The sequence below is a fragment of the Anguilla anguilla genome, chromosome 2 (assembly GCF_013347855.1).
Source record: "Anguilla anguilla isolate fAngAng1 chromosome 2, fAngAng1.pri, whole genome shotgun sequence".
NCBI classification, from domain to species: domain Eukaryota; kingdom Metazoa; phylum Chordata; class Actinopteri; order Anguilliformes; family Anguillidae; genus Anguilla; species Anguilla anguilla.
Window position 1 is genome coordinate 60,453,468 of NC_049202.1, and position 11,195 is coordinate 60,464,662.

The 11,195-nt window shown below is 47.0% G+C and overlaps 1 protein-coding gene across 2 annotated transcripts in view; it reads left to right on the plus strand.

Annotated features, from left to right (window-relative positions):
• Positions 1-7,830, plus strand: part of LOC118218141 (glucagon receptor-like) — a 73,796-nt gene extending 65,966 nt beyond the window's left edge. For both annotated transcript variants that reach the window (XM_035400566.1, XM_035400576.1), the window contains exons 11-14: positions 39-127; positions 495-636; positions 914-955; positions 2,234-7,830. In XM_035400566.1, coding sequence (XP_035256457.1) covers positions 39-127; positions 495-636; positions 914-955; positions 2,234-2,623 — 663 coding nt within the window. In that variant the 3' untranslated portion in view covers positions 2,624-7,830. The remainder of the gene's footprint in view (positions 1-38; positions 128-494; positions 637-913; positions 956-2,233) is intronic.
• The last annotated feature ends 3,365 nt before the right edge of the window (positions 7,831-11,195 follow it).

Genomic DNA, 11,195 nt, shown 5'->3' on the forward strand with positions numbered 1-11,195 from the left:
CTCCCACAGTGTGCTCCTCTCTCCTCTCCTTCCCACAGGTCAACTTCTTCATCTTCATCCGCATCATTAAGATCCTCATGTCCAAGCTGAAGGCCCACCAGATGAGATACACGGATTACAAGTTCCGGTAGGGGGCGCTGCTCTGGGGGGGTGCACTATGCACTGTTGCCATGGGGGTGAATTTAGTTAGTTGGTTAGAGCTGGCGTAAGCAATCACAGTTGTACTCTTCTAATCTTGTTCCTCTGTCCATCTGTCCGTCACACACCCTCTCCCATCTTCCTTTCATCTTTCTACCTCTCTCATTCCCTCTCCTGCTGCCTTTCTTACTCCAATTTCTCTCTTATTGTTGTCTCACTTATTCCCTCTACCCTTTCCCTCTCTCTCCCCCAACAACCTTTGTCTTTCAATTCAATTAAATAATGCTTTATTGGCATGACTTGTAATATATTATCTCTCTCTCTCTCTCTCTCTCTCTCTCTCTCTCTCTCTCTAGACTGGCTAAGTCCACTCTCACTCTGATTCCTCTGTTGGGGATCCATGTGGTGCTGTTCATCTTTGTGACGGATGACCACACCCCAAACGGATCCCTGCGCCTCATCAAGCTCTTCTACAACCTCTTCTTCAACTCCTTCCAGGTCAGAGGTCACCCACACATAGATGCCCATACACACACTAGAACTATACGTTATGAAGCCAACACAACTCTGTCATAAACGCGATAGCTTATGACAACTATGTCACAGGTGTTTTCTGGTGTTATAAAAATAGTTTTGAAATAACTGGTACAAAGTTACTGCCATGACATCCGTCATAAGGTATAGTATGCTTTCATGACTGGTTATGACAGGTGTTATAACATGTGTATGATAGTGTTATGTAGGCTTTTTTAAATCAAAATTTCTCTGCTTCCAGGGTCTGCTGGTGGCCATCCTGTACTGCTTTGTTAACAAGGAGGTGAGTCTCCTTTGTCTTTGTCCAAATCCCACTGCACAGAAACTGTTCTGGGCTCATATGGTCACAGGCTGCTGGATATCTTCCTGGACGTTTGCAGTTTTACATTCAAATGAGCATGGTTCTTCCATTGAGTAATTAACATTCAGATGTTTGCAATGTTATACCCATTGAAGAACGAGAAATACTTCTACTACTACTGCTACTTCTACTACTGCTTCTACTTCACAGCTACTAATGCTAATAATAATAATAATAATAATAATAATTATTATTATTATTATTATTATTTTCCACCAGAGCAAAATCCACAGGATCTCATTTCGTGGGCTTAATGGTGGTGTAGGTGTAAACACACACACACACACACACACATATATATATATATACACAGACCGAGAGAGAGAGACAGAGTGATTTTTATACAGAAAATATGTGAAAGGGACTTTGGTTAAGAATAAATCACACTCAAATGGACAAAACAATTAATTTTGTAAGTCACTCTACCCTTGTAAAGCCTCTGATGTTTACGTAAGCCTTAGAAGGCATTAAGGGTAGCTAGCAGGGTGCAATGCTATTACCTCCAACATGTAATTACAGAAGCACTGTGTTGCCTGCCATTTTTGTGCCCACGGGGTTATCATTTTGGACTGGCTGTCAGTGTCATTCCAGTTTAATTTCAGTTTAATGTGTGTGTGACTGAAATAAGTACTTTTCCGTCTGTTCACTTTCCTTGGTTTAATTTCCTCCTGCAGACATGGAAATTATAGACTAAATTTCAGGAAGAAATGCTGCTCAGTAAATTTTCATTGAATTGATACCAATTCAAATTCCTCCCACTTCCACTCTCTCTCACCCTCTTCCTCTCTGTGTCCTCCTCTCTCACTCCCTTCGTTTATCTCTATTTCTCCCCTTGTTCTTTCTTTCTCATTCTCTCTCGGTATCTCTCTCACCTTCTCTTTTCTTCCCCCTCTCTCTCCTTGTCTCTTTCTGTACCACTCTGTCCCCACTGTCCCTCTCTCTCTCTCCCCTCTCCCCCCCTCTGTCCCTCTCTCTCTCACTCTCTCTCTCCCCTCTCCCCCCGTCCCTCTCTCTCACTCACTCTCTCCCCCCTCTGTCCCTCTCTCTCTGTTTCTCTCTCTCTCTGTCTCTCTCCCTCTCTCTCCCCTCTCTCCCCCCTCTGTCCCTCTCTCTCTCTTTCTCTCTCTCTCTCTCTCTCTGTCTCTCTCTCTCTCTCTCTCTCTCTCCCCTCTGTCCCTCTCTCTTTCTCTCTCTCTGCAGGTTCAGTCAGAGATGCTGAAGCGGTGGAGGAGGTGGAAGTTGGGGAAGGACATTGAGGAGGAGTACAGACACACCCACAGCCAGACGCCCCACATCAAGAGCGGCAGCGTGGCAGTGCCTGCCCCCGACCCTGACCCCGATCCCGACCCCCCTGACCCGCCGGAGCCGCCGGACCACGCGTCATCCGCCAACGGCGACGCGCCCGACGAGAACCACAAGCTGGTGGCCGCCTGCCGCAACGGCACCGGCAAGGCCGTGCCCCGCCTGCCCTTCCCCAACCCGCCACCGGAGGGAGCCAGCAACTGCAGCGCCTTCGCCGAGAACATCCGCCTGGAGGACTGGGCGCAGTGCCTCCAGAGCCCTGCGGGGGGCGCCGAGAGCAATTTTTGAGAGGGCTCTGTTCACCCCGGGGGAAAAAGGAAAGAGGAACCAGCTGCTCCACCTCCACCCCTCGCCATCCCACCCCCCCCTCCCCACTCTCACCTGCTCCAGGCCCCACCCTTGGTCTACGGGGCCCGACGGTGGCAGTCGTGGACTAGTGGTCTGAGCTGGGACGGAATGGGCTCACAGTCCGTGATGCCGTACCTGGTCAGTGAAGACGCTGGTGCTCAGTTGAGCGGTGGTTGGCTGGACCTTTTTGGGCTGTTTCAGCGCAGACATTCTGGAGCTGATGCTCGCTCGCCTGGCACACATCGAACCCAACTCTACAGTCGGTAGGGTGTAATGCAAACCTCAACCGGGAGGAAGAGACAAGGTCTAAGACTTCCCGTCCCATCTACTTAGTGTGTCAAAAGGGGGGTGCATGTCTCGGTGGACATATATTCACATACACACACACACACTCAAATGCATACACATTACTCCTTTCTGTACCTGAATCAGTGACCTGCGCATCCAATCATAGTTTAGAGTCGGCCCGGCAGCAGGCACACGCCTCGCCCCTCCAGCCCAGTCCTGCGCGGTCTCACACTGTCTCACATGGTCCCCCACGGTCTGGCATTTCGATCGCGGTGTTTCGGGGAACCTCAGAGCACCACAGCGCAGAGCTGAGAAGCAGGCAGGCAAAGAAACGGTTGTGGTCATAGGATGATTCATATCCGTGCCGTTTGTCCCTATCTCCTGTGGCATCTCACCGCTCCAGGCCCACATATGGAAGAACAGGGAACCCAGCTCTTAAAAATATCGCAAGACAGTCCAGTATGTGTACGGTAATGAGGTTTTGGGCAGATCCTATCGCTGAAATTATTTTTATCATTGTTTATAATTTATAGGGCATTGTATGAAGTGGGGAAAGTACAGTTGGCTGGGGGAGAGTAGAGTGAAATAGATCTTCCCTCTGATCTGAGCTGGCACTGAATTCCTGCTTTGCTCCGCAGCGAAACTGTCATCAGCTCTGAGTCTGGAGCAGTGGCCGGGATTCAATGAACGTTTGTCCATAACTTTGTCCATAAACTCTGACTAATTGCGAGTGAAAATTTTAGGACGAATGTGGATTGAATTCCGGCCAAAGCCTCTGATTCGGTGCTGAGCGCGGTTCAGTGAGCTGAAACTGACTCTCGCGGTGTGAGTTTGTGCAGAATTGCAGTGCTTGCGTTTACTTAAAAGTAAAAGCTATGGGGGAACGTTGATTGAATCGCAGCCTTTGGCTTGGAGAACAGAAGTTGGGGGGGTGGGGGCTGCGCTCCCAAATCCCCCTGGAGGGGGAATCAGTCATCCGAATTTCAGCACAAACTCATATCTAGAGTGCTTTTGTATTCTTAAAAATGTGTAACACCCATATATACAGTGCAGTTTGTATGTGTTTGAACAGTGACACATTTTTGTTGTATGTTTTGGCTCTGTACTCCAGCACATTGGCAATATGTTGCAAAATGTATTTGAAATGACAGTTTGCCCCTAATCCAAACACAGCGCGGACTGGCCGTGTGGGCGCAGATCTGTCCACGCAGCCCTGACAGAAACAAGCACATTTTCCCCGCGGCATGGATGGCTTTGCCCCGTGGCATAGATGATCGGATGGCTCGGGCACGTGTTCCGCTGTCATGACCGCGTTGCCACGATGATATGCGGTCTGGATCTGTAGCAGGCCGAGGCTCGCACCTGTTCACCGCTCGGCCCTCAGTTAGAGACCGTCAACCCAACAGGAATCAAAGTGTCATCGCAACTGTGTGAGGTGTGTACCAGACCAGATACGACCCTTACCCATTCATACTCAGGCCGTTACAAGCGCTCACACATTTACACAAAAAACACATGTTTACACATACGCTTGTCGCTCACAATCTTGTGGCTACTGCCAGGTATTTCCACCGCACTCTCAAGGAAGACTTAAGCTTCTTCTCCAGGACTACACTTGCCGCAGAGCTGCGGAGAAGAACTAAAAAACAGTCTGAATACTTTGCCTTGGAGACCAATCACAGTGCCTGTTAATCACAGGGCTGGGCACGGAGACCAATCACAGTGGCTGTTACTCATGCAACTGGGCAGGGAAACCAGTCACCTTGGTTTTTTCCTGCCAAGGTGGCTACTGTCCACTGGCTAGACCTTCATTAAGATATGGCAGTGCATGGAGCATACACAGGCATGATCAAAATGCAAAACCTTATCTGTGCGCATGCTGTACATGCACCGGCAGGATTCAATCAGAGCGGTAGAGGAAGCCAACACTGCCTCGTGCGCCATAATACAATGTTTGATTAATCGTGGATTTCCATGCGGGAGAAGAGGGGGTGCACTGTAGCCCCCCTGTACTCAGCGAAAATGGCGGAAATCTTGCCTGCTCATTGCCATTCTTCAGCTTTCAGGTGTTTTCTCCCCTTCCTCAGTGTTGAAAACAAGACTGACAAATGACAATGTAAGCCTATTTGCACAATGTTAATTTAAAAAGTGTACATGGTAAATATGTAGATATGTGTATATGCAGATATAAGAGACTTGTTTTGCGTCTTGTTTTTTTTTGTTTCGTTTTTTTGGTGTGTGCTCTGAAACGAAGGCCAGTTGCATGCATCCGCCCTGAGGAGCTGGTTTGTGTGTTTGACTTCATCGCCTGTCCTCTCCCACAGGCTGAGGGTGTTATTCACACAGTGGAGGCACATTCATCTGCAGTGTGTGTGTGTGTGTGTGTGCGTGTGTGTTTGTGTGTGAGAGAGAGAGAGAGAGAGAGAGAGAGAGAGAGTGTGGGTGTGCATGCTCCTCCCTCTGTCTCACACACAGGCACACACACATAGTCAGAACAGATCAAATTCTCATTTTTTTGGTGAGAGATTTATTATTTTTTGGCACTGTGGCCGTCTCTTTCTCCGTACAGCAGGTGAGACCTTTATCTGAAAAACATGGGTGTGGTTTAGAAGATGCAAGAGGCCAGAGGTTGGGAGGGGGATCACATGTGATTTACAGGGGGACCCCTGGAACACCTACCCCCCTCTAAGGGAGACAGGGGTGGTTAGGAGAAGGGGGGGGGGGGGGTGGTGGATAATAAAAATACATCATCTCCCCTTTTTCTTTACTCCCCAATTCAGATCAAGCAGCTGTATCCATACCTCCCCCCCTCCCCCCATTGCTAATGTCCGTCAACTCAGGAGGGTGTAGCTGAAGTTCAGGAGGGTGCAGCTTGCAGCTGAAGTTCAGGAGGGTGCAGCTGAAGTTCAGGAGGGTGTAACTGAAGTTCAGGAGGGTGTGGCTGATGTTCAGGAGGGTGCAGCTGAAGTTCAGGAGGGTGTAACTGAAGTTCAGGAGGGTGTGGCTGATGTTCAGGAGGGTGTAATTGAAGTTCAGGAGGGTGTAACTGAAGTTCAGGAGGGTGCAGCTGAAGTTCAGGAGGGTGCAGCTGAAGTTCAGGAGGGTGTAACTGAAGTTCAGGAGGGTGCAGCTGAAGTTCAGGAGGGTGTAACTGAAGTTCAGGAGGGTGTAACTGAAGTTCAGGAGGGTGTATTTGAATGCAGCCAGCTGCCGCTTCTTTATGCTCTGCAGTCTCTCCAGCTGAGCTGTGCAGCTGCTGCACCTGGAGGACTGTCCAAACCAATGCAGCCTACGTAGGCACACACCTGGTGTTTGGCCAATCAGAGGAGGCACTGTTGTATAGCGAGACACGGAGCTCTGCTTACCAAAAGTCCTCTGTCGCCGGGTGACGCCACAGCCAATTACGCGTTGCCCTGCGGGATTTTCAGCGTTCGCCGACACTGGCACGGTCAGGAGCTCATTAGAACAGCGTCTCTGCGTGGAGAGTCAGTGCTTTAGACAAGCACACCATCCACGAGCCCGTGGTGAACCTTAACTTCATCAGCATTGCAGAGAACCAAAGATTCAGACCACTTCATTACCTCCATTTTGTGCTTACACTGTCAGTGGAGATGCTTATTAAATTGTTTTATTTTGGTTTGGGTGTGGGTGCATTTTACAGTTTTTTTTTTTCTTTTCAAATGTCAATTACCCCAACTCCTTCCGCTGCGGGGTAGGTGGCTGACGATGGTGGTAACCGGAAGAAACTCAGATGCCATACATCGACATGAACCGCCACAAAGAAGTCTATCCTGTTACACAAACTGGACATCAACGCACAGTACCAGTGGACTTGAACCTGTGCCAAAGTGTTTTTGCGACAAATACTGTAATGTACGTCCATATAATATAAACCAGAAGCCCCTCCCTTTAACTTACACACCCTCTGCCCCCCCACCCCCCCAGCGAGGAATTACGTCTGCTTAGCCTCCAGTTAAAACATCATTCGGGGGTGGTGGTGGTGGTGGTGGAGGGTGATGTGTTGGTCTAAAGGATGGCGTATGTGCCATTGGTAAGCATGGCATGATCGCTGAAACCAAGAGATTTAGTATTCAAGAGCCTCGAAATGCGTGGAGCTTTCACAAGCTTTTCATCAGTCGCTCGCTGATTTCAACCAAATGTTCTTTCTGCAAAAAACATTTTGATTGGCTGAAACAGGTGAATGATTGACAGTGACGCACTAGGCGGTTCGTGAAGCCTCACCCCCCCCCCCCATCGCTACTGGTCACGACATACTGCTGAGTAATTATTCCACTTTTTAAAAATAAATCTTGACTGCTACAGGGGACAATAGGAATTCATGGCACTGCTGAGAGCACCTATGCCGGAAGGGTTAAGCAAATTAGCCAGTCCTCTGACATTATACAATAAGATCCGCCCCCCTCGCTGGAGTTCCCATACTGTTCCCTGAATTGGCTATTTCATAACGTCCATTATGTCAGGGGGGAAGGGGGGGCTGTTTCGCTCAACAACAGGACTGGTTGTAACACCCCCCGCCTTTCCCTCCATTGGCTGTTTTTTGACTCCCGTTTTACATGTATTTGAAGGGGGGGGGGGGGGGCGCTCCATACAATGCTGGCACTGGAGTGTACATATTCTATCTGAATGTATCCTCATGTTACAGTTTCTGAAAGAAGAAACAAAACAAAAAAAAGAAAGAAAAAGAAACATTGAAATGTGCCATTGTTTTATCTCACTGGTTTTTTGGTTAGGTCGTCGTAGTTTTGTATGTTTTGTACGTTCGTCAGACCTCCTCCGAGTCCCGGGAAGGACTTCCTGCTTGTGTGTATATACAACAATAAAATCTGTTTTGTGCTCTGTTTGCTGCTGAATGTGATTTTAATATTATATGTATATATATATATATATATATATATGTATATATATATATATAGCATTGACAATGATATAGCTAATAATAAAAATACAGTACATGAAAGTATGCATAATATGTGGTCTCTATCATGTTGGTTCATATCAGAAAGCATGACAAAATTCATCATCACACACTAATATGAAGGAAATTCTGAATTTGCTCTTAAAATTATGTTTTTATAGGTCATGGTTTGTACTACTGTCTTCTAGACCAGTTTTTTAAATTGACAAAATGATGTACGAAGGTACGTAATAATGGCTTGTGTGAGCCAAATCAAGGCAGCTGCATTTTTACTATGAGTAACTACACTTCGTAATGACTTGTCAGTAAAAGAAATGAAGCAAACTGGTGAGAAACAGAGGCTTCTTAAACAACAGTGGTGGTTTTCGAGCTTCCAATCACTGCTGTCAATCGCCGACTAAGTGAGCCAATCTAAGGCCTTTCATCTCCATGGCGAGAACTGCAATTGGTTCAAAGGCGTGGCATTATGCACAGAATGTTCTGGAATTCTGTGCGTAATGCGGCCTCATTCTCCCTTATAGATCTGTAGACGTTCTTCAGGGCCCCCCGAGGCTGTAGATGGCCCAGAAGGCATTAGGCAGAATGACACAAGGGGAAAAAAAAACACAAAAATTTGCGGAATGCATTTCACCACATGCGTGTGTCGACGTCCTACTGTAAGTGCATGAAATTACTCACAAACAGCACAAATGACATATCTTACACAATTTCATCCATGTGGAATATATCTCGAGATGCCTTATGTAAAATTCTGTAACTTAGTTTTTATCCTTCTTGTATTTTAAATTTTTAACTTTTTCTTGAGAAGCAGGAGGAGAAATGGCGGCGGCACTGTCGAACGACCCTTTCAAGCTCACCTGCAGGGGCGTTTTTCTTCAGAGGGGCGTTTTTGGGGTGTGAGTCACCGCTGGGGATGGAGTTTGGCGCGGCATTAGTTAGCACCTCGAACCACCGCATCCCACGCTGCGCACCTCGGTTGCTATGAGCCCGGGTATGACCCTGCAAAGTTATGTTTGATTCCCCGCTGAGGCGTTGCTTTTGTTCCTTCCAGCAGTGACATTTCACTGGAATTAGATCAGTAATCCATGTACAGTAAGGTGCAATTTAAAAGGGCATTTGCTACAAAAACTTTTTTTTTTAAAAGCTGAGGTTATTAAAAAAGTTATGTTTAAATAATTAAATAAAACGAATAATGGTCATGAATTGTTTGATACTTCTGTTGAAGTGATTTCCTCAATAGTGTCATCAAAATTTTTTAATCAAGAGCAGAGTATCAGGCATTAATAGAATGCAGCCAACAACATTTAAAGGCAATGTAGAACGAGAAGTTGTTCTAGATTCTTCTATTCTGGCATGAGTTCTAAAGATTTTGTTTGGATGCATGTTGTTCTAGATTCTTCTATTGTGGCATGATCACTAAAGAATTGTCTAGGATGCATGCTGATTATAGATTATTATGGTGTGAGTTCTGGAGTGCTTAAAAATTTTTTCAGAAAATCAAGTGCAGAATTGAGAAACATCTTTGTGATTTAGGACACTTATCAGAGGGTAAAGCATCTTTTAAAAAATGGTGAATGACTACAAGCAAGACAGCAACATTGACTTTTTTTCGTGTGAAACTTTGTATTGCTGAAGAAAAAAAAACGTATTTAACACTGAAACTGGCCATTTGAATTTATAAAATAGTTTAATTCATGTGTATTCCCAAATTATAATTGAGAAGAAAACAATATAAAAAGGGAGCCACAGTGCAGGAACAATTCTCTCCCCCACCAACAACCGTCACTCCCCAAATATTTGTAATGCCACCCACCTCTCCACCCTCCACCTTCCACTCTCAGGGAACAGGTCAGGAAGCTCTCTTCCCTCCAAAAAAAAGAAGTCTGAGTGGTTTCAGGGGGCAGCGGTTAATGTACGATGTGTGTGAGCGTAATCTGTCCTCCGGTGGGGGGTGGGGGGTGTGGGGGGGGGGATGATTAACAGCGGCTTGGCACTCTCTGGAGAGGGAGTTTACTCTCCCCAGCCTTATAAGGCCTTCCTCCTGGGATTCCGTCGCTCTCTCTCGACAAAGAGGAATCCGTCCGAGTTTTAACCGCGCTGAATTATTTCCCATCCCTTTGGAGTCCTGCGTTCTCATGACCTGCGGAAGGCCGGAGCTGTACCGCGGGTCATCTGTCACTCCCGTGGCCCGGCACGACTATCCCCTGAGAACGGAGCACAGTAAAACGTCCGGTGTTAATTCAGCCCTGACAAAGTCCATATCAGTCCAATAGGGACCATACGCGACCTGTAAGAGTTGATTTAACACGGTGACATATTTTACGGTGACATATTTGGATATTTTATCCAAACTGTCACATCATTGTAAACTTTGGTCTGAGCAGAAATGGCAGTCACTATTAACTGTGGGATGGGAGTGGGGGGGGGCGGTGGTCAGCGACAGGTGCTCAGATTCACATTTCCATTCTTGTTTCCAGGGTTCCCGTCTCCACAAACACTACCTAAAACAAAATACAGATGCTCACAATCAGACTCGGACTATTCACAGCCGTTGGCCTGAGGTGAAGACGTAGCAGATAACGACAGAGTGATGCATCACAGCTGACAAAGTGAGACCCTTTACGCTAGAGCTTCACAAAGAGAAGCCCCAACCCCTCCGCCCCCGCCCCCGCCCGCGCCCCCGCTCTGCTTCCTCATGTTAAGCGTCAGAGGAAAGCTGTGATCACCAGAGGGCAATGCCACTGTGCAATAAAGATGTCCTGGCACGCTCTACACCTTCCTTAAGTGGCATTGAGATGTATTCCAAACGGCCTGGGCAATGCCGCCAAGCACGCACGCCAAGTCCTTCCTGTGATGACTCAGCCAACTCATCCCAAGGTTATTATGGGTAATGAAATCTAATCTGCTCTCGCATACGCACACACACACGCGTACACACAAACACACACACACACACACACACATACACACGCGCACACTCATACACACACACATACTCAACAAGAAAATATACCTATGTTAAATGGACTGCATTTATATAGCGCTTTCTTATATATATATTTATATATCCAAAGCGCTTTACAATAGATTCCTCTCATTCACCCAAACACCAACGGCAAAAGGCTGTCATACCATTCAGCTCGTTGGGAGCAATTAGGGGTCTTGCTCAGGGACACTTCAACTTGCCCAGGGTGGGGGATCGAACCGGCAACCTTTCAACAGCCAGACAACCGCACTTACCTTCTGAGCTATGTTGGCCCATATAGTTATTGAAAAAGCAATCGATTA